Source organism: Festucalex cinctus, chromosome 2, assembly GCF_051991245.1.
Source record: "Festucalex cinctus isolate MCC-2025b chromosome 2, RoL_Fcin_1.0, whole genome shotgun sequence".
NCBI classification, from domain to species: domain Eukaryota; kingdom Metazoa; phylum Chordata; class Actinopteri; order Syngnathiformes; family Syngnathidae; genus Festucalex; species Festucalex cinctus.
In genome coordinates this window covers 13098478-13123102 of record NC_135412.1, presented here as the reverse complement: position 1 = coordinate 13123102, position 24625 = coordinate 13098478, and the positions used below count along the sequence as shown (strand labels likewise).

The following is a 24625-nucleotide window of genomic DNA, read 5'->3' as shown; positions in this document are numbered from 1 at the left end:
ACTAACAGGGCTGGTTAAAAGACACAACGTAGACATAGGTCATTAAATATGGAGTCAATTTTATTCATGGTGGGGACAAGTCAGTCCTGGCCAACTCAACTCTACCAAACGTTTAATATTTAAGTCATTAATTTTGTCTACTTCTGTGTGGGTGTTGCCTGAAGTTGACACTTGTGCATTGTGGCCATAAGTACATGCAGGTTTGTTTCTGGTGTTCGGTTCTAACTTAATTGGATAGAAATTACATTACAATTGGACACTTAAGTGTAAATCCAACTTTAAAAACATCAAATATGTCTTTAGAGGAGTTATTTTGAAAAGAGAAATTGCCTTTAAACTTTCTGGTGATATCATGTTCAGGAAAATAGGACAGATGTGAGGTCGCAGTGACCTTGACCTTTCAGCGCCCACATCATTTTTTGCCAAGTTTGTGTAAATTCCTGTCCGGCGTTCCTCGCTTATCTCCTCTACAAGAGTGGGATAATGTGAAAAGAGGCTGCGGCCAGAGCGAAAGCATAATTATCAGCCATGTTTGACAAGCACAGGACATGTTTGTGTTGTGTTCTTTTCAGTTGAGAGCTGCAATAAGAACATGTCGACATGTAGATTAGGATGTCACCCAATGGGGATTTTTTTTTTTTTTTTAGTCGCGTTTTGTTTTGTTTTTTTAATGTATCAGTGTGCTTGTTGACCAGTTCCATGTGTAAAATTTTGTGAATTGCCACTAATAAATAAAATTAACATGACTTATTTTAACTTATTTTCCCTGTAAATTGAAAATACACTTAAATAAAAGTAAATCCGAATTTGTCATTTAATATCACAAACATTACTTGTTTAAATTACGGGCAAAAATCAAAACAACAAAGAAAAAATTTTTCCAGTTTTATCCTGCAGCTGTAACTGAACTCACTGTGCAAACCGGCCACGCCAGCGTGTGACATTGGTAGGATGCTGATTCCCAGGACATTCCTACCTTTGTACCTTCACCGTCTCGAAACAAGTTTGCACATGTCCTCCCATGTTACCTACCTGTTGCAGCTTCCAAATAGTGTGACAACTACACAAACTGTGTAAAGTATGCCCATGAATCATGATGATTTCCTCTTATTTCAAATAGTTAAAAAAAATAAATAAATAAATAAATAGTTTAGGAAATTAAATGATTAAAAGAGAGCTCCTAGAAAAAAATATGTGTTACTTATTTATTCATTAATTTTTTTTATTTATTCTTATAAAATCTCCATATACAAACAAATCAAGTATGGATTCTCATTGTCTGTCTGAGGTGTAGAACCCAAGGCAACATGTACTTAATGTTGTAATGTTATAATGTGTATAGTCAGGTAAACAAAATAAGCAAAAGTATGTAAACAAGCATTTATATTTAATCATTCAGGGATTAGGTTTGATCCCTTAATACACCTTGAATTTAAATGCGTCAGGCCCTTGTGGGAACCTGACCTCAAGTCTATGAAAAACCCTTTGGGAGCTCTCGATGTGTTTAAGTTTAGTTCATATACGCTTTTGTCCAGACGGTGTGTACGTGTTGACATGGCGGCTTCTTCCGCAAAGAGTGTATTTGCTGGACTTTGTGGCTGTCGATTCAAGAGGGCAAAGACATCAAAAACAAACACAGTCAGTGTTGCAGCTTGAGTAATGAGCAAACACTGTCTATCATAACCACAAACAGTGCAACGTGCTTCCCCAGACATCCACTTATAGACTTTAAACACAAACACACACATCTAAAATGCAACAAACATTTTGTGGTGCTCTGCTTCTCAACGCTTCACTTGCTCCCACTTCCATTGTGAGTTAGAAAGCACTGTCCCTCACATACAGTGATGACCAACGCCTGGCAGTTAAAGACATAACAGGTCTTGTCATGCAAGACTGCAGCCAATAAAACCATTCAGGTCAAGACCCGCTCATGAATAAAGATGAAAACGTGGCCTTTCCACAGGCCGAGTCAAGTCGACCATGAGCGGCTCTCATTCCACATTTACTGAGACATGAAGGACAAAGACAACCCACTGCATGCATAAACAATTGCACAGGCAATAAGAAGGGCTCCCTTTGAGGGGAACAAGCAAAAAAGGGGAAAGCTTTCTCGAGTACTGTCATGACCCCATTTTCTCTTTTGCCATAAATCAGTCACTTCTGAGGAACAAGACCTTTGCCCCCCGGAGAGGCCCCATCACCCTCAAAATGACAGTGAATGCACAAAAGCAGGCCTACAGATCAATGAACACACACACCGCGATCAGCCATGTGACAACAAAACCACATAACTGCCAAAGACCATGATTTGACTTGGAAGGTTATCCAATAAGTAAGGGAAAACATACAACCATAATAAAATATGGTGAACCCATCTTACATTTAAAAAAAAATAAAAAAATCTCATGGAAACTCACCAAACAAAAGTGTCACAAATAATTATGAATACTAAAATAAGGATCTCTTTTCACGGTCTGTCATTATTTAATAATAAATTATTCTGACTTCCAAATATTATGACAATGCAATGACATCCTAAATAGAAATCTAAAACACCATTAATGGACTGAGATAAAGTTGCCTGATTTCTGACCGCTCGCGTCAACAACTTGGGCAGAATAACGCGGACATAGTGAGTGACAAAGTGCGCTTTCAGACATCAGCATCGGCGTACGCTAGCACAAGCCGCCAGTTTGTACAAGCAAACACTAGGATGGTTGTGAAGGGCCAGAACTTTCCCTGAAATGGGTTCTGGACACACTGCTGGTGTGTGTGGGGGGGAAATGGGTGTGTTTGGGTGTGTGTTTGCAAGAATGTGACCATGTGAGTGCATGTTTGGGTGCGCGTGGGGGTGCACGCATGCAATACGAGTGGTATATAGCTTGTGTTGACTACTGCTTTACGTTGTGTACTCACAACGTGAGACATGCCGCGCTGTGATTGGCTGAAAGAATCACTCAGTGATCTGCAGCGTGTAGAACATTTTGACATTAGCATTTTGAATCGTTAAGCTAAGCTGTATCAGGAATCATTCACAACAAAAACTTCCTTTGTTTTACAGAAAATAATGAAAAAAATGGTTATTGATGCCCCCCCTTTAAAATCCTTTATAATTCACTATATTATCTCACTCACTAGCCATGGACGTCTGTTGTCGTCAAGTGGAATCTAACTGATCGCTGCCATTGACGTGTATCCGCGTGAAGTATGTGTTCACAAGGTAGGAATGGAGGACTGTCTCGCCAAGCTCATCTGTGACTATCAAGTTTTTAAAAAACTGTAATGACAAACAGATCCTTGCAGATGGCAGCGTTACGACACTTTGATTTATTTATTTTTTTTTTCATAAGTTGAGAATAAAATTATGAGGGAGAGAAACGCCAACACGTTTGAAGTCTTGGATGTTTAGGCACCTCGGATTTGACCATAATATATTTATGTATGGTAATAACAGACTAAGTGTTGCAGAAGCTAATAGATCTTCATCACAATTACTAGAAAAGATGACAGTTCATGGAGCGAATGAGGAATGCCGTGTAAAAAAAGCTTCTGACTTCCAACTTGAGCCATATGTGGTGAGTCAATGTCATTCACGGTTCGTAAATGTCTATCTGTAAATAACTTGTTTTCCATCAAATGCCCTCACTCTTATTTGAGTTGTTTTATACTTTGAGGTGTCACAAAAGCAAAAAATATTAGCCTCAAAGTGCCTTTTCACAAAAAGCTTCTTTTCGCTTTTTGGCCAAATCGGTGTTTTTGGTGACCTAACCAATAGTTTATGGCTGATTAATGAAGAACAGAAAAAAAATAGAAAAACTATTTTCTGGGAAAAGAAGAAAACAACGTTTTTTTGGTGGTTACGTTTGGTGTTTAAATTGCCACAGAACACTATATATTTATGTGAGTTTTGAAAGATTAGTTTAACTCATCAGTTGGCAATATGAATAAATCTGTTCTGAAAACAGCTGGCAGTGAATGAATTAATAGTACTTTCAAAACTAAATATAGCGCCAAATATGAATAGTTGGGGATAGGTTCTACAGGAAAAAAAAAAGGTGAATTGGTGAATTTATGAATAGTCTATTATAATTCAGAAGTTTACAAAAATGTTCCCGGAAAATATGTATAAAAAAAACTGAATCAACATTACTGTTTGAATTAGGGCTGTGAATTTCCTAGTACCTGACAATTCGATTCGTATCACGATTCACAGGTCACGATTCGATTCGATACCGATTAATCCCGATACGAATTTAAGTTGATTGTTGCGATTTTTTTCATTCAAATTTAGAAAATACGAATCAGTAAACTTGTAGAGTGTAAGATTTGTATGAAAATGTATTATTTATTTATCTGAAACGTCAGTCTTATACAGGTTGTAATCTGTTTCATGTTTGAACAGCATTAAAATAAAATATTAAGGCTTAATGTTCCGTTCATATAACATTCTTCCATGCTTAAGGTGTGAACCCTAACGCGAAGTAAGACGTTTTGTTAAATATTTTTCCATTAAAAATGTAAGTTTAAAAATCGATTCAGCTGCCTATTGAATCGATTCGAGAATTGCGCGATGTAGTATCGCGATATATTGCCGAATCGTTTTTTTTTAACACCCCTAGTTTGAATACACATGAGATGTAAACATTTTGTGTGAGACCACAGCATCACAGTGCGTTGTCAAAATATTACGGTATTTTGTATTTATTTTATATTACGCGAATACATGAGTAATTTAGCTGATTAATCGTGATTAATCAGATTAAAAATTGTAATCGTTTGACAGCACTAGTTAAAATATTTCTTAAAAATCACAAAGGTGAGCCAGCCCAGACACTTCAAAGAGCAAATATTGAGAATTTCAAGATGTGAGGCGAGTTGTGATTATCACTCGTGTTTGACTTTGTACTGCTGCGCTGCTGTTTGTTTTTCAGCAAAGTGTTTTAAAAGTGACTTGCCAACTGCAGGGTGAGCCTGAGACAAAACAAATCAGAACGAAATACAGAGACAATCAATTTTTGGTTCTTAAAGTGCAACAAAGACAATATGGACACAATATGTTCCAGCCGCCATTCTTCTATTGTCTGTAATTAATAGAAGGGGTTTAGAAGGGAGTCGTCTTCAGTTGACTCAATACTGAACAGTCACCATTTCCACAGGGTTTGGGAAAAATGCAGTGAAGCACTAAGCTGGTTGATAAATTAATGATTTCCCCCCCCCCCCCACACACAGAAATAAGAACTTCCTTGTATTCGAAGAAGCCAAAGCAGGTCAGCTCATTAAGGGGCCTAATAGCGGTAATTATTGGATAGAGATTACAGTTTTGAATGGGAAGACAAGCAGGCAGCAACTCTTGCCTCTTAGGACAATATGACAGTGATAGTTTTCTGTTCTGAGCATCCCCCCCTCACCCCCAACATACAAAGTGTGTATTACCTCTGCAGTGAGGGCCCTCATCCCAGCCATCGGAGCAGTCAGGGACCCCGTCACACAATTTGCTCATGTGGAGGCAAACGTCCACGTCCAAACAGCCATGTTCATTGACGGGACACTTGTTCACCCTGTTGTGCAAGCCTGGGAAACAAGTACAATGTTAAGAAGAGCCTTCAGTTTAAAAACAGTGTTTTTTTTGTGTGTTTGTTTTTTTGTTTTTTGTTTTTTTAAATAACTGCCTCAATAGTTTAAGATTCTACACATATGAATTCGAGATTTAATTACTCCAAATACAATTTATCTCAGTCTGACATTTTTGTATAACAGTCGAGCATATTGAAGTTAGACCAGCATCATGGAATGGATTATGGTCAAAGACAAAACTTGATTTTGTACCAAACAAAAGTGCACAAAAGATATATTGGTTTCAATCTAATTTGTTCAATGTTTTCCAGAAAAGCTAATGAGGAACATCTTTATTTATTTCTTTATTTCAAACCGTGCCAGTTTCAAATATACAGTAGATTGCTGTCTCTTTGCCTCAATGTCTCCCACACTTTTCTCCATTTCTCAGCCCACACTGCAAAGCAAACAGTTTGCTTTGGCTGTTTTTCTTCTTCCTCCGCCTCCTCCTCCCTCGTCTCTCTCTGTTTCCTACATCTGCTGACCCATTTTACCAAAACACTGGAGCAACCAAGGTGCAGTTCACCTCCTTCAGAGGAAACGATGTGAGTTCTGAGGGTTATGCAGCGGGTGCTGGTGCTGAGGTCTGAAGGTCACAGTTTCTTAAAACGCTACCTTTCTGAGTCGCAAACAGCCTATGTCGAAAGTATAGCAATGTTGAACAGATGCTGAAGCCAAAAAGCAGATCATTTTCAAGCTTTTATCCCTTTAAACAGAATGGTCTGTCATCCTCTCTCACACTCTCTCTCTCTCTATATATATATATATATATATATATATATATATATATATATAGATATAGATATAGATAGATAGATAGATAGATAGATAGATAGATAGATAGATAGATAGATAGATAGATAGATAGATAGATAGATAGATAGATAGATATTTAAAAAAACTATTGTTTTGACCACCATTTGATGGTACCCGATGGTATCTGATGTTGCCAATTTGCTTGTATTATGTTGAAATAATAGTATTTTTTTGTATAGTAGAAAAAGTGCCAGATTAAAAAACTTGTCCTTTTTCTTTCGGCTTGTCCCATTCGGGGTTGCCACAGTGTGTTAACCTATTCCATCAAAGTACAGTATATCCTCTGTATTCTCCTCTCTAACATTAGCGACCCACATCTTCCCTCACTGTATCCATTAATCTTTTCTTGGGTCTTTCTCTGGCTCTATTTCCCGGCAACTCCATAATCATCAACCAATATTCTCACGCTTTCTCCTCTGGAGGTGTCTAAACCATCTAAGTCTGCTCTCTCTAACTTTTTCCCCAAAACCTCTAACCTTGGCTGTCCCTCTGATGAGCTCATTTCTAATCCTATCCATCCTGGTGACACTTAAAGAAAACATCAACATCTTCATTTCCACCACCTGTGCCACTGTCTGACATCATGGCCGACCTCAATACTGTCTTATAAACGTTCCCCTTCATCCTAGCGGAGACTCTTCAATCACGTCTTCAGCTTACCACCTTCTTCACACGCACTCCCCATTGCTCTGGACTGTTGACCCAATGTATTTAAAGTCCTCCACCCTCACTATCTCTTCTCCCTGTAGCCTCACTCTTCCTCCTCCACCCCTCTCATTCACGCACATATATCCTGTCTTGCCTATATTCTGCTAATCTTCATTCCTCTCCTGTCCAATGCATGCCTACACCTTTCAAAATGTCCGTCCATGCTCCATGCTCTCACTGAAGATCACAATATCATCTGTAAACATCATGCAATCAGACCAGTCTATCCTAATTTGTCAGCCAATCCTTCACTATTAAGAGGAAGGGTCTTAGAGATGATCTCTGATGCAGTCCCACCTCCTTAAACTCCTCCGTCACACCTACAGCAAATCTCACCACTATTCAGCTACTCACAGGGCGGACACTCTACCACAAGGCCACTGATCTATCACCAGTACCATTCAAACGTACTTCTCTGCCACTCCAGACTTCTCCATGTAGTGGCACAGTTCCTGCCCCGCTACCCTGTCATCGAGGCTTTCACTCGATCAACAGAGCCAGAATGAATTAGGATCTCCTTCTGATGTTCTTTGTACTTCTCCATCAACACACTCAAGGCAAATAATGCATCTGTGGTACTCTTCCTACGCATGAAACCAAACTGTTGCTTACCAATACTCACTTCTTTTGAGTCTAGCTTCTGAGTTTTGAGTCTCGCTAGCTCTTTGCCAAAACTTAATTGTGAGCATCATTAACTTCTTTCCTCAATCATTTCCACAACGCTGCACATCACTCTTGTTCTTAAATATGGATACCTGCACGCCTTTTCTCCATTGCTCATGCATCTTCTGACCCTTTAGAACTCTTATTAAACAACCTGGTGAAAAAGTCTACAGCTAACTCTCTGAGATGATTCCATACCTCCACAGGTATGTCATCAGGATCAAGTGCCTTTCATTTTTCATCTTTTTTTTGGGTGCCTTTCTCACTTCATCCTTACCTGTCATTGTTACTTTCTGGTCTGCCACATTAAAAAACAAAAGTTGTTATTGTACATCTGTTTTGGGGAGCAGATGTGGAGCTCTCCCGTCTGGGGGATGCGAGTATATTAGCAGCTTCAGCCTCTAAGCCAGCCTGATTTCCATTCAATAAATGGCCAACTCCACATGAACTGCACGACCAGGAATGCACTTGCACTTTGGAACTGAACCCCCTGCAAAGGCTCTTTGGTGGCTTCTGCCAAGTTTGTAAAGGCTTAATGACATTGTATGAGCTGCACTACATGTCGCAATCAGACAGCAAAATTATCTGAAGAGGAGCAAGAAAGCATTTGACAATCTTAAACACACGCATCAACCATTCCACGATTTGTTCATGGCAACAGAAACATAATAATCAGTACATTATACAGCACACAAAAACATTACTGGAAATTTGACAGGTTTAGAGACCTCCCACTCCAACAGAGTATGTTTTAGTATGTAGTAGAAGTGTGTGACTTAATTGTGAGAAAAGATGACGCGGTTCATAAAGTGAATGTGGAATGTCATTTAAAAAAGCCGCTGATTTTACCCAAAGTAAGCATAGTCGTTAAACATTTGTTTAAAAGGATTTGAGTACACAATGGAAATATAAGTGTAATTATTATTTCCAGACTGCCATTTCAACTTTTAATCTCACACCCCCCCAGGGGTACACGCACAACAGTTAGGGAATTCCCCTTTTAGAGTATGAATCATACTCCAGTAGATACGGTCCACTTTATTGAAATCAGTATTGCACAAGTCTCACAACCTTGCCAGCAAGATGAATTCTCACGGTATTTGTGAGTTCACAAACTCCTGAGAATCTTGTACCTCTCCCGCTGATACGTTTGCAGCCAACCTTTTTTTAGGTTTGACCAATCAGGAGTTGTTTAGGGCGAGATGAAACTAATACGCCGATGGCAGGGGGGAAACAAACAAACCTAACAGACGAATGGACGCTGCAATTCTGTTCTCGCAAAATTACTCACCGTTTCCTTGTTGAATTTGAACAGCGAGAGGTGCTTCTGGTCAAGATGTTCATGCCCCAATACCCCCCCCCCCCCCCCCGACAATTTTCCCGTTGCCTTGATTGGTCAAAACAAACCTGCAAAGATGCTGCATCGTCCAGTCACCTCGAAGTATTACACAGCAAGTCCCTCCTTTCCTGAACTGATCTGCCAAATGAAGTTCCAGATTGATAATGTGAAGAACTCCCTTGAGTGAATCACAAGTATCAATCTGGCTTATAAGGTTACAAGTCTCATGGGTAAAATCAAAGTGTGTATAATAATCAGAGAACATGCCTTTTCACACAGAGGGTGTTTGCACCCCAACAACTGAACCTCTGGAGCACCTCCCCCACTCCTCAGTCAGTTATGCAATGACCTTTCCTTGGATCCCCTGCTGATCTTTTGTTTCTGGGCAAAACGCATGCTTTTATTCCTGTCTCTCTGCTTCCATGGCAGCCCCTGATTGACTCCCATAAAGTCTACTGTCAGTTTGAATGAGAATGTTAGGCTGGGTGACACGCGGGCCTTCCCACCGAGTGACTCTCCCCACTGCGGGAGTCTTCTTTTGAGCAGCATGAATCTGGTTGTGACACTCTCGGTAGCACGCAGGACTTTACAGTGGCAAGTGTGCCAACTTCAAAGTGTATTGAGTGTTTTTGAAGTGTGTTTTCTCCGACAACACTTAGCAGAGGATTAATCATGACAACAACCTGAGTAGCATAGAAACAACTAGATTTGCATTCAAGGAGCGTCCGCGGCTTCCAAATGTCCGATTTCACATGTCTTCATAAAAGAAAGTGAAACACAATAGAAGCCAGTCCAGTGTTTTTGCTATGTGGAGTTCTACTTGGCAACAGGGGACACAAGGGCACATTCCTTCTAGCAGACAGTCAGCAATAAAGACAACCACAAATTAAACATGTTACAACTGCTATAGCTTATAGGCAAATTATGTGGATTACATCATTGTGCTGTCAAATAGGCTGAAACTGAAAGGAACAGCGGGATCACGAGAAAGACAAGACCTCATGCCAACCTACATATATTTTATCCTGGGGGGTTGAATGCTAATTGCTAGCTGTAAAAGGTTTACAGTACGCTAACTGTGGCTGAAGAAGTCTGATGCCGTATGAACCAACACTCTCATTGCCTGTATCAATAAAAGCTGTGTTAATATTGTATACGAGTACACTGAACTCCTGCTAGATCGTAGTTCATCGTTGGCACACCAGCTACAATATACTCTCAGTTTGTTTACTTTCAAACCAAACATAAAACAAATACAACAACAATGATACGATGACTACCAAAAAAGTTTGCCTTAAGAATGACCCCACTACAGGTAAGACAAAAAAACAACACCACACCTTTATGTCCAGAAAAAATATAAGCCTGAATAAGCATGTTCCAATGTAGTCGCTAATTATTTTCCAGTCTAAAGGCTTCTCCAACTTTAGGATTTCCATTGCTTCAGTGATCAATTTTCTGAGCTGATGTCGTTACAGCATTCCAATTATTCGTGATGATCTTCTTTTGTGACCATACGTAACACACTAACATTATCCGCATCGCCCAATAGCCTATACATGTTTATAGCGTGAACTTGTGAGTGGAATGCCAAAAAAACAACAAAAAAACGGCCTGTTATTTTGTAAATAAAATATCTTTGGGCGTGTCAGTCACGCTGTGTGGCGGATATGGGAGGTGGAAATGATCATTTACAATCACCTGACTTTTGCATCTGTCAGTCACGATGAGTCTCGGTGACATGAAGCGAGTTAGGGGGAAAAAAAAGTGGAGAGCTAAGTGGATGTGTCATCATCATCGGCATGCTTTCAAACTTAAAAAAAAAAGGGGGGGGGGGGGGCGGTTGGCGGGCAAAAAAGTTAAAGATGCTGTCCGAGAGCACACAACGCATCTCACCAGAGTAACTTACAAAGAGGAAGCGGGAAGCCCAGCCAAGCAAGACTCCATCAGGGGGAAGCTGATTGAGCAAGAGGAAAGACTGGGAAGCAGATATGAGGAACCAGGAGCCGAGCTTCTGCGCCTATTTGAAAGACCAATGAGAACACTGAAGTGGGGCACATCAAAACGAAGGAAAAAAGAAGAGGAGACGGTGCAAAGGAGACAGCGGCAAAGGGGAAGTGGTGCCTGAGTGGCGTGAGAAAGCCCTGTACGCGCTCTCTCCCTCTTTGTGTTGATAGTTCGGATTTACTGGGCTTTGCTCCTTCCTCTGTGGATGCAGCGTGTCACGACCGACCCTTTACTGCATATATGCGCACACACACGACACCCATCCATGGCAAGTACAGTTACATGACTGTGATTACAGGTTGTAAAAGGATTCCCCCAACTAACTTAACTGTAAAAGGCCGCCCACTATAGAAAGAGGTTTAAAACCACATAAAACCGTGCCCATTCTCCCTCTCAGCCTACAAGATAATCTGCTCATTTTCTCCTACACAAAGCTTTTTTTCTGTAGAATCATCCGCTCTCCACATGGCTCCCTGACTCCTTCCCGGCCGACCGCCTTCTGCAGTCATCTCCTCCTGCATCGGTCGCCCAGGAAAGGCCGGCGAGCCGCGAATGGGAAGAGAAGCACAGATAACTGCGTGTGGGCCACGGCCGCCTCAAGCAGCTGCATGGTGACAAGTCCATCTTTCCATCAATACTTCCTCCGTGCTCGGCCACAATACGCCACAACCGCCAACAAGGGCCAGTTTGCATTTTTACGGGCAGGTAAACAACAAAGTTTAATGAAAGAAGAAGACCGATTGTGCATGTGTGAGTTTGAGTGGTCTCATGCGGATCATATTGTCAGTTTTATATTAAATATGTCTAGCCCAATTTATTAAAAGGTCTACATTCCAGCAGAAATCCCCTCAAATGACTTGCCAGCATCAAGAAGAAAATGAATGTTTTTTTCTGTCTATTATGAGCTTTTGGGGCTACTTTAATGGCTACAGTATGATAGAGAGAGTGGCTTTTCATTTCCAAGATGTCAGCTTTGTCACAGTAAATTTGCATGACTGAAACAAATTTCGGCAACTTGCTCAGGGGTCGTCAAAGGTCATGTTTATGCTGAACTGGGAGCTCAAACGTCTAACAGAGCGTTAGAAGCAGGCAACTGTTGCATAAGGTTTTTGATGTTGAAAGGGATTCCTTCACGGCAAGAACTTCTCCTGATGGAGAAAGTGCTTACATGCTAAGGCTTACTCAAACATCTGTTCCCAGTCGCTGGCTCCACCACAATGAATGTGGTTCATGCAAGAATCATAATTGCATGCAGACTTGGGATGAAGACATGGAGCCGGTGTTTTGTTGTTGTTATTTATTTATTTATTTTTAACTGAAAGGACTCCAACTGAGTTTTAAAAATGTAATAAAAGCTCTGACATAGTATTTTTAATTTTGACATCATAAAAAAAAAATTAAAAAAATTGCAAAACAACTGTAGTTGCTGCCAATAATGTAAAATGTAATGTCAGAGATGCAATATCTTGTAAGCACTATGCATTGGAAAACTGTATAAACTTCAAATACAAATTTAATCCAGTGTCATGTTTACAGTCCATATACTAGTTTAAGCGTTGATTTATAAACCCACAGCTCATGGAAACACCCACATTCATTTAAAAAGAAACCTTAATCTATCCCTGCAATTCACTTTGTCTGCAGGAGTAAACACCACAAGTAGCCATGAGTGCTTAAAAAGTGTCAATCCAGCAAAGAGCAGGTTCACAGTTAAGTACAGTGCGTAAACTTCAGCCCCGTGCATGCTTGTTAACCGCTTCCTGCACCCTTAGGCTTACTGTAAGTGAAACCAATTGAAGGCAAGCTGCGAGGGAGCATGAGAGCAACCTCTGAGAAAGGATAATGTAGTTCCACCTGTCAACAGCAGCCTATAAAAGGGAAGCATTTAGTTAGGGGTGATGTTAACGTGAGGCTATACAGCTAACCACAATCAGCCCAAACCCGACCAATACATTTGCAATGTCCATCGATGAGCTCTCGCTCAGCATCACTGACGCCTCGGTGATGTCATGTTAAAAACCCGCCACGGTGTCTTTCATTGCCTCAGAGTTAATTACAGCACACATGAATGGTTGGGAAATGACAGGCAATTATACGTTCAGACAGTGTGATGCTGGCAAGTACACTTTCTTGCTGTGTGGGTATCAAGAGGTGCACATCAAAAGAGCCTCTGCAGACAAAAACACACTCCACCGTTCTGGCAGTTCCGCACACTGTTGTCATCATAAACAAAACAGGTGGCTTTTAGCGGGCATACAACACCTAAAACGCTAAAACTATCTACATTACAACCAACACTGCATAGTCGTAAACAAAAATAAAAGATTATACTAATTTTGAGTTGGTTAAATGTATACATTTGCACCTTTTTTAAGTTCAAAATGACTAATTTAATAAATCTTGTTTGGTCCTCAAGGAACTTCCATAATTATAGTGCTTCTTTTGTACCAAAAAACTAATTATTGTCCTAATCTTGCTTTCAATTATTACCAAATTAATTGTGATTAATATTTTCTTCATAATCAAGCACCCCTAAGTACACATGGCCCTGAATGTGATAATACAGAAGTGGAAATAATTCGTAGTTACATTTTTTAAATTAAATGACAAAATTAGATTATCAAACTTAACATGTTTATATGCTACTTACAAAAAAATACAAAGTTTTGCAACAATAACAGGGCAGTGAGGAAAGGAAGAGGAAGCTAAATCTTTGCCTTATAATATCTCTGGCCTTCTTTTGGGTCTGTAGTTAGGAATTAACTTTAAACAGGAGATAGTCTTTTAATTGTAGCTATAGTGAACAGTAATTACATGTTAACGGCAACACACAAACATTGAGCTCAAGTGTAGAAGAAATGTTTGTTTTGGGATTTTATTATTTATTTTTTTTAATAAAGTAGAGATGTTTAAGAGCCTGAGCAGATGACAGACCCCTTGTTCCTTTCAATTGATTACCCTCTATTGTATACTGTAGATCAGTCCTGACCCATATAGATAATGATAATCTTTACAACCTCAATAAGAAGTGAGTTCAGAGCCAACTTCAGATTTCCTGTTCTTATGCGTTCCAGTAAAGAAGGAATCAAGTGGATGACTTGCAAACAGTTTCAGACTGTAAATGGCAAATCCTGGAAGAAAAGAAAGATACTTTTCCATTCCTCTGAGTCACAGCAGGACTTAAAATAACCTTTTCCTCCAAACTCTCGTCTCCATCGATGTTGTCACAAACTCATTCAACTGTAGTACTTTTCTTTCCTGCTCACATTAAATGGACAGATTACCTAAACAACTGCTTTTAGGTTTTTAGGGGACTTCTTAGGTCAAGATTGATCAAAGAGAAGAAAAAAATGCATTAATTTCAGTAAGAAGATCTATGCAATTATTATGGATGTCTCGTGAATTGAGAAGCACACTAAAAGCAAAGTGGCAGGCAGAATCGAGCGCATGGGAAGAGGCTAATTGAGCAGAACATATATTGATGGTGCGGTGAAACGCTGCTCTACAGCTCATCATGCAGAAGATTAATAACACTACTACTGTCTGTCACCTCATTACATAAGCACCTCAGACAACTCATTCAGATAATTTGCTTAGCAGAAAAGGAGAAGAAATTAATAGTCAGAGCTTGTTTATCAACAGAATTTTTGGAGTTGTTAAAGTTTGGAGTGTGTCACACCATAGCAACATAGTGATATTATTACATTTACAAAGTAGTTGAACATTTAAAATCCCTTTTAAAATGAATACGCCCACATTTTCTAAATTTGACACACAACAGAGATGAGTGATGTTAACAATATACCAAATTTGAATGATTGAAAATATTGGCAAGTTTATAAAATTAGATATCAAAATAAAAAAAAAAATGAAAACGCAAGTCATTTTCCCTTGTCCGCAGAATGCGCTGAAACCAGGCCCCTGCTCAACTGTCAACTGTCTTTCAAATACCACAGACATAGAGAAATGAATGCAATTTTGTCTTGAATTTTCCTTATGCCTACACATAACTACATGTTTGAACCACAAAAATATGTCCGCTTCAAGCCTCTGGTGGCTGGAATATATCCCACTGAAGCATTGCAGGGCTTTTCAACGCCACAACATCGAGGCGCTATAGAGACCACACCATGAGAAGCCCTATATATTCTAACGATGTCAGACTTATTTTTCTTTTTAACCTTGCTCTTCCGCCCTTTCTTTGTTATATGCGAGCACTCACGGCCGGCAACAAGTTGCTCTAAAGACAAGATGCATTTCTGTTTTGTAGCAATGGCTAACTAGCTAGCTAACTGCATGTCACAATAGCACCAGACAACCGTAAAAGCGAACAAATGCGCTCAAGCTCTTATAATTTGGGGAAAGGCCGACTCATGCCAGTCTCCAAAGTGCTTCACGTGGCACTGTTTTACCCCCATCCCCCCAAAAAAAATATGATAAGTGAAATGCGGGGAAACAGTTTAACTCACCTCCACATTTCAGTAGGCTACTAGAGCTCAAAGCATTTGCATGTTTTCATCAGTTATCTTCAAGATGTATAATCATATTTAGAAATACCTCTCTCTTTACAGGTTCTTGAGTGGGAAAAAATAATAAAAATAAAGATGATAATAGCTTAGATAATAGTTTAGCCTTCCGTGCTAATGTTGCTAAATGTCAAAATTCCAAAATTAGAAAAGGTTCACAGTACGGTGTAGTGCAGTTGTACACCACTGCAAACAACAACATACATCTCTGAGTGTCAATCAGCCAATTAAAATTGGCCATTATTATCTTGTGATCTAATTTCATTATGTAATGTAGCAAAGTTAGCACATATGAAATGTTTGTAGGTACAGTATTTGGTAATGACAGTCGCCAAAGAAGATAAAATTAATGATTTATAGTAAAATCAAATCGAAGTTCCCTCAACGCACAGAAAAGCTTTTAAAAGTGTTCTTACCCAAAATAACAAGACCCTTAAAGATGGGTGTCATCTGCCTGTCTCTACATGTCAGACTATTGAGAAAGTGTTTGTGGCATGACAGTTGTAAGGTGTGGCACATGCTGACAGTAAACTTGCAATAAAAGCCCACATGTAAACAAAAAGAAGAAGAATTTACGGAGGCAAAACAGAGATGGTAACAGATGTGAGAGGATAGTACGAAATTCTCAGGTATCCAGCAAGAGTCCAGACAAGAGCAGACACATCCCTGAACACTGACAAAACAAGACTGCATAATTAGAGTTATAATTCAGCAGAGCAGCCATAGCACACACTGGGAGCCCATGTCCTTCCTGGAAAGGGCAAAACATGTCTCTTATTCAGGCACTAAATTAAAATATCTTAATGAACAACACTCGAGTCCTCCAAGCCATTTAGAGGTGAAAAATCATATAAGATAAGATTACATCAGCTACTTTCATGTAAGGGAAAAAGTCTTGTGGGGGACACTGGAGTGAGTGAACGTTAAATCAAACGACTTTACAAGAAAGAAGTTAAACATAAATCACAAATTCAATCGGAAGTCACAGTTGGCTAAAGAATAGAATTTGCACATGCCAAAGAAGAGAAGTATAGTCTAAGGTTTTTGACGTCTTCATAATAGAAATGACAAATTTTGCTTAACTGTTCATACCAGGCAATACATGTCTTTATGATATGCTGTAAGAAAAATACTTTTGTGGACTTACAGATGTCTGGGGACTCATCTGAGCCATCTGGACAGTCCTTCTCCCCGTCACAGCGCCAGCCTTTGGAAATGCAGGTTGTCTGGTCTTTACATACAAACTGCTTCGGACTGCAGGTCCTGGTTTGGTCGTCGGCTTTGGGACCTGTGAAGAAAACAATGACTTGAGATGAAGAAAACAAATTGCCTTGAACGACAGTTGAATTATAATTGTTTTAAAAAGAAACTGACATCAATCTATCAACAAAACGACAGTGTAAAATGGGATGTTTGGCATGCAAATAGGCAGCTTTATGTTTTAACCTCTTTCTCACCCACTGCATTGAAAAATCAGCTGTGAAAATAAAAGTAAAGTCCTGAAGTCACACTCACTGCAGCAAGTTTTCAACCAACAGTGGTGACCTTTAAATTTTGTGTTTTCTTCTTCTAAATTTATTACCTTTTTTTTTTTTTTTTACTATTTTTATGTTATTCAACTTTTGCCACAGAGGATATTTGGAATGTCACAACGCAGATATATGTAACCAAGAATCCATCCAGTCTGACCTGAAACAGACGATAAAAGTTGGGCTTTTGTTCAGCAAGAGATTGTTGCGGTGTACCGCGAAGAAGCGGCTCCATGGAGACGCTCGTGATCCATCAGCAGTTTGACATTGCTGACATGCTTTAAGGCAGCCTGGAAAAGCGCTGCCTACATTAGTCAGCAGCGGCAATGCACAGGAAGGCTTGCACTCTACGAATACTTTGCTGTTCCCTTTACAGCTTTCTGCGCAGTACAAGGAGCAGCAAGTCAGGCAGCCCTGCTGCCTTGTGAAACATTCTAATGACTTGGGGATTTAGGGTAAGTGGAACAAGGCCTTGTGCACTGGACCAAACTGGATGTCCTTCCCTTCAGACTCCACCAATAAGAGTTGTCTTGGCCCATATCAAAGCCATTAGAGAAAATTATTCACTAACTCATGCAATGGTGTCAACCTTTGTATTTGTTAATTGGAATTTAACCATTAATGCCACTGACGAATATATTTGTCAAGTATGTTTTTCAATGGGTGGAACGGCATGGAAGAGGGTTTTGCCCAACTTGTCCATAAAAATTCTGGTTTGTAAACCATTATAAACTAACAGCTCGAGGGTGACGTCAGTCGCTGCCGCCGTCGCAACTGCTTGTCGTTTCCCGTGTGTGCAGTTTGACATGGGAGGCGACGCGATACGTAATTCGCTGTCGCTTGTCACCTACCGCGTGTCGAGCCCCTAAGAGAAACGCAGCTCAACACTGCCTGACTGGGTTTTTTTTCCCCACAATGCCCAAGATGAAAGCCCGCGAGTCCGCGACCCTGGTAAGGATGAGAGGTTCGCAAAATGTAAGTTCAACAATGACATAACACGTCACAGAACACAATGTAGCGTAGGTCTTGAAAGTTCAATCAAAATGTTCTAAAACAACTGGCATTAAGGAGAATTTACTGACCAAACCAAGTTTATCTGGACAAAGGCCATGGCTGGAAGGGTGCACATTAATTTTGATGGCAATAGACAGACATAGTTTGGATGCTTGAGTCATCTTCCATGCATGTGAAATGGCACAACGCAAGGGTCCAATTCAGGCCGACTAAATGATACCTAAAAATATATTGACTGACCCGCCATTTGTTTTCTTCAATTTCATTCAAACCTCATCTGTCAGCCTAGCGATTTGTAGAGCTCCACATCTGTTTGGGTGTTTTCAACAATGGGAAGAATGAAAATGGTTCTCTTGAACCCGATGACATCGGATGAGTGGTCCCCATCGGTGAGTTGGGTTACATCTTTGCACATGAACTCTGCAGGCGACACATTCTCAGGTTATGATTCCTTCTGCAAGTTTTCCACAAGCCCTTACTTTCGGCGTTCTACTTTGCTCACACAGTTTGCCACAATGAAACGGCAATTGTGATCCAAAAATATTCTTTTATAGGCTAACAGGCAGCTCCATCATCCAACTAGAACGCCCACCATCTATCACAACACAAATTGTATAAACCATTACACTAAAATGTGAGTAGAAGTTAGCACTGTATTTTACTAGATATGATTCTATGTTATAGCAAAGGGAACATCAAGCACAAAACATCCAACTTGGGCAAATCCATCCATCCTTTTTCTTAACTGTTTACTCCTCACAAGGGTCGCGGGGGTTCTGGAGCCTAACCCAGCCGGCTTCGGGCAGTAAGCGGGGTACACCCTAAACTGGTTGCCAGCCAATCGCAGGGCACAGAGAGACAAACAAACACTCACAGTCACAAGCACACCAAGGGACAATTCGGAGCGCCAAATTCACCTGCCATGGATGTCTTTGGAATGTGGGAGGAGACTAGAGTACCTGGAGAAGACCCACGCATGCACGGGGAGAACATGTAAACTCCACCCAGGAAGGCCAAAGCCTGGGCTCGACTTGAGCTATCATTTTACTTTAAAAAGGAGGAAAAGAAGGGAAACTTCTGAACAGGTACTGAAATACCGTGTTCGGAAAACAAAAACAAATTGGCCAATTTCAAGAGGAAGAAGTTGTTTTGCACGACTGTACTGCAGTAATGCTCTGGAAAGGACAGTAGCAAAAGTCTCATTGTGATTCTCAGCAGGCACGGAGCCTTCCCTCACCCTGGATGACTTGCCTACCCTACGTGCTTGGCAGGCCGAGAGGTGTTAGGGGGGTGTACGCCAAATGGGATGGGAATTAAATCACAAGAAAGCATGAAGCTAGTGTATAATTGCAATCACGTCCCTTTCTAGCTGCCCTGCTCAAGGGTTTATACCCTGGTCTTACATTACATTCAAGGGACAAGTAAGCATGTTTACATCAAACACGGTAACTTCCGGGTGCTTTGTTCACATCAAAACACAAACTGGATTTTAAAAGGTTTTATGGCATAATAAGGTCACTCAATGAACATTGACAGATTGGTAAATGATGCGGTACGAGATGTCAGCAAGACCGCCAGAAAAAAACTGGTACAGACTGTTGATTGAATATGTTTAGAGGACATGCGCGCATGCAGTCACTCCAAGGAGGAATGAGAGGGAGGTTTGGTAGCCATGGCCTGAGTCCAACTGACTGACTCCTGAGCTCAAATAAATAAAAGCATTGAACCCGCTGACAGGCTGCTGTGTGAAGGCATCCCTGGCAATCTTAGTTATAAAGTGATTGGACTGAGCCCTTTGTTCCTCAAGAGTAGGCATAAAACTGTAAATAAAACATTGTGGCGTCTAATTTATCCATTGCCCTTCCACCGCAGCCTGACAATTTGACAGAGGAGAGAACCTTTAAGCCTAATTGGATATTATGGCTAAGGAGGGGTGAGCGACCGGGGAGCAAAAGACTGGCAGCCTCATCGGAGCTCTTTCACGAAAATATTTCACACAGAGATATGATTTGTTGATTCACTCAGAAATTCCCTTTTATTCCAAAGTAAATTGCCAGAATGTTAGAAGAGTCTGAGTTCAGCTGAAATGTTGAGCTATTTGAGTCCAACATTAGGAAATGAAAGGCAATCCGGGTACATGGCAGCAAACAAATAAGGATTAAACTAAGAAGATTACTTGAATTAAAAGGTTCTTACCAAGAAATGTGGATGAAAAGGTCATTTACTCTACGGTAGTCAATAAAAACAACCAATGTACTAAATTTTGCACAAAAGAATACACCGGCATGATTTACCTCAAGCATATTTGATTTGGAAACTATTAATGGAGTTCTGAACCTGAATAGTTTAGCCATTCAGAAACCTTTATGAAAATTTTACAATTGGAGCACATATACCAGTCTAGGTAATTTGACGGTTTTGCTTTTTTTGAGTGCACAATAACCCCACAAAAAATGTTTCTCAAATGTTTTCAAAAATACAATCCTCTACTCTATGCAACAATGTGTATGCCTGCTACTTAACAGGACAGTGTGCTGTTGGAATATGAATGTTTCAGGACTCAAACATTTTGGAATTTGGAAATTCCAATGAAGATATGGTCCAAGATGTTAGTCACGTTTTTTTTTCACTTTTTTTTTTTCGAGCAAGGCTATCAGTAATAATAATGCAAAAAAGCGTTGGTTAATTGTCACTTTTTTTGCTGACTCTGCTAAAACGTTACTTGTAAATTTGTTTACTAATTTTCCACAGAATCTCAAAGACCAAGTTACTGAGCTCAGTCAAAGCTTAACAGTTAACACCCTCCTGTAGAGGATGCTAATTTTGCTAAATTTCGGCGGGTGGGTGCGGACACTACACGATTGAAGCATTATGAAACAGTTTCTTCATTATCCTATTAAACTTCCGACACCCAATTCCAAATTAGTCGCTTTCAGGGTATGCAGGAAATGTACAAACAAACACACAAAAGAAAACCATTTCCAGCCGTCTGAGATCCATTTGAAGCCTTCGCAGCACAAATACTCATTTATACGTTGCACTGTATGTTTAATTTGTATGAACTACGCCAAGACTTCCTGGTATGCGGTTCTCCCTCAAGCTGGCGGATTTGGTTGGATTCTGAGTAAACTGCCGGCTATACGGCGTGCACATTGTATTTCCTCATGCAGAGCCAGTGGAGCATTGCACTGTCCAAACAGTGCACACTGAATTGCCCTCAAGCACCGTTGATGGCAAAAGCATTAAAACATGAGCGAGTGAGCAAATGCATGAATGTACAGTCCTCGTTCTCACAGTTACATCCCAACGAGTCTTTAGGAGAAAAGGAAAATACTTTGGTACCCATGTCTTTATATGCAAGGAGGAACCTCAGGTGGTGTTGATTTGAATGTGCGCCGAAATATTGTCCAAACCTTCCCTCCTTCCTCTCTTTAGTTTTTCCTCTGGTCTCTTGAGATCTCGCTAAATTTGCTGGAATTTAGAGGCTTCCGGGGTTGGCGTAAGACTTTGATTTTGTAATCATGGGGAAGGCAAGAAGTGTTTGGTCGGTGCTGGATTTCACTTTGATTTATCTTTCTTTTCTCTTTATTTTTTTCTGACCTTTTCTCTGGTCTCCTGACCATTTAAACTTCACGACTCTGGCAAGATTCTGAAGTACCTGGTTAAGGCGAAGGGTAATGGGATATTTATAAGGCTTTAGGTGAATTAATGAGTATAAATTTATACGTATTTGCACGCACGCACGCACGCACGCAAACGCACACACACACACACAAAAAAAAAAAAAAAAAAAAAAAAAAAAAAAAGAGCAATGATGATAAGACGTTGAATCGGTAAGACTACCGAATGAACAATTCTGAGCTCTTATAAAAAAAAATAAAATAAATAAAAAATTAAAAAAAATATTGTCCAAACAATCTTGAAGGCTGAACGGAAGCCTGTGGGACGGAACAGGATGAGATGGTGATCCAGGCAATGGAGGCCTCCAGTCACCATCACCAGCTGGGCCCAACACTGACCCATTTTCACTCAATATGTCCCTCTCAATATGGCCATCACTGCACAACAAATTCACTGCAGGAACATTCTGGCACCTTCTAATTGATGCCATGTGTGAAGCAAAAAGGCAGTGTGTTACTGTACAGACAATTTATAGTTGGGATTGAAATGAAAGGTTAATGTCCAAGCTGCCCATTTCTTTGTACTTTTTTTTTCTTCACTTTTTCATAAAGTGCTATTGGTCTGGATGTATGGAAAATAACAGAAAACTAATTTTATTCCATTAAAAAATACATGAAGTTAATGTATTTTATTTAACGCTAACTAGCTAACTAACTAAGACTTGCTGCGGTTGGCTGGCAACCAGCTCAGAGTGCACCCTGCATAATGCCCGAAGACAGCTGGGATCGACTCCAGCACCCCCACGGTTTTTGAGACCTATATAGTGCACATTGCCATGTTGGCTGGTGGATGAGAGGAAGATGTGTTTTAATCAAGCCCGCTAGGCAATAGTTTACATTTTACTCATGTTTTATGAGATTTTAGTCTTCTTTGTGTGTGTCAATACAAGGATTACTTCTTTGGCTTCAGGCGCTTCCAAATCACACGTCTTCTACGCACAGTATGCTGCCTGAACACATCCTGGGTGGATTTTGGCGAAAAACGAAACCTAAAGTAACTGATCCTCTCCAAACAAACTTTATGTAGGTTCAAGGTATTACCGCAGATCATTTTTGGGCTCAGCAACATTATTGAGTTGTGTTTGTTGGACTGCTGTTAAAAGTTGCTGATGCTGCAGTGAAAAGATGACAGCCTGAAAGGAAAGGAATAAATCTGTGTCTTGATGAATTTGTTTCATATGACTATAGCGAAACCCGGGCACATAGAATTATGACCTTTTCCTCTTTTGAGGAAATTCATTCTTCTAAGCAGCCACGTCATGGAATTAGACACCCCAAGGTCAAATGTAAAAGCACTATAGCTGCACACACATCAGCTGGATCCCAAACCCAAAGCAGGACTATTTGCATTATAAGGAATAACATGGGGAGAAAGAGGGCAGATGGAAGTTGTTATTCCTGAATTTTTGTGCCATATTAATAATTCAGATAGAGCACAGTCAAGGCCTTTGGGCTATATTATGGAATACGAAAGTGAAGTTTCACAGTATTAATATGTGTAGCAGCTGAAAAGAGCATGAAGACCAATTGGGCGAATTACTCAACATTCTCACTGCAGACAGAGGCATTTACAATTCCTTTCAGACAGAGGCAATCACTTAAGCTTTATTGAAGTTGAATATGAGCCAAGCAGGCAAGCACTATAAGGGCTTCAATAAAAACATTGTTCAATGTTGTCGTCATGTTTTCTTCACTACTGCCACTGCACTTCGTAAAACATTTTCTCATTAGCTCTTAAAGAAAATACTTCAAAGTCACATTGATACAAAATACATATAGTTACAGCGGTGCCTTGAGATACAAGTTAATTTTTGCTCACACTTGTGATCACACTTGCAACTCCAAACACTCGTATCTCAAATCATCTTTCCAAAGTGAAATGAATGGGAATGCCATTAATATATTCCAGGACCACCAAAAAAAAAAAAAATAGATAAAAAAGAAATAAATAAATGTTGGTATTGTGCAAATCAAATTGGATTAAAAAAAAAAAACTATTGAATTGAGCTCAACTCTTGTGAATCAAAATCTAATCGATTGAGGAAATCGATACCCAGCCATACAAAGTGATGTGATTATTTTTCATAGAAATTTTCCACCATAAAGAGCAGATGAGCATGACAGTTGCAATTGGGTCTTTCTATTTATTTATTATTATTTTTTTTCTGCACTTCTGATAGTGAATGACACCAGACCAGACCCTGGCTTTGGATTTTGAAGTTAGTAAACTAATGTTTAAACATCAAGGTTGGCAAACTCAAGTGTTATGTGTAGAGGCGACCTTACAATTGTCAGACATTTTCGCAGAAAAAAATAAAATAAAAAATTGTCCAACACAGATTACTCGAGAGTCGATGTAATAATCGATAGGTTAATCAATTCTAAAAAGTTTCATTTGTGACAGCCATAAAAGCGTTATATAACACTGCTGCACCGGGGCTTGTCATTATGGCGTTTCACATTGTGTTACAGTTAGCATTAAACTAGTCGACTCTAAGGCAAAGTAGTCAACATATAAATGCAATACAAAATAAAAGCGAAAGAAAGAAAATATAAAAGTTAAAAAGGAAAAGAATGATTAGTAAAGTACATGTTCAAAGGGAGTAGGAAGAAGTACAAGAACTTATCTAGTCCTACCCCCAACTAACTTATATCAAAATAATGTTAAATTAGATTAGACAGACAGACAGTTGGTCTAAAGAACAAAAACATGGAGTTATAGTTTAT

At 39.8% G+C, this 24625-nt stretch overlaps 1 protein-coding gene across 2 annotated transcripts in view; it reads right to left on the bottom strand.

Moving 5' to 3' along the window:
* LOC144013763 (low-density lipoprotein receptor-related protein 1-like) overlaps window positions 1-24625 on the bottom strand; it is a 95529-nt gene that overhangs the window by 66302 nt on the left and 4602 nt on the right. For both annotated transcript variants that reach the window (XM_077512952.1, XM_077512953.1), the window contains exons 2-3: window positions 16823-16963; window positions 5437-5574 (exon numbers count right to left, since the gene is read on the bottom strand). In XM_077512952.1, coding sequence (XP_077369078.1) covers window positions 5437-5574; window positions 16823-16963 — 279 coding nt within the window. The remainder of the gene's footprint in view (window positions 1-5436; window positions 5575-16822; window positions 16964-24625) is intronic.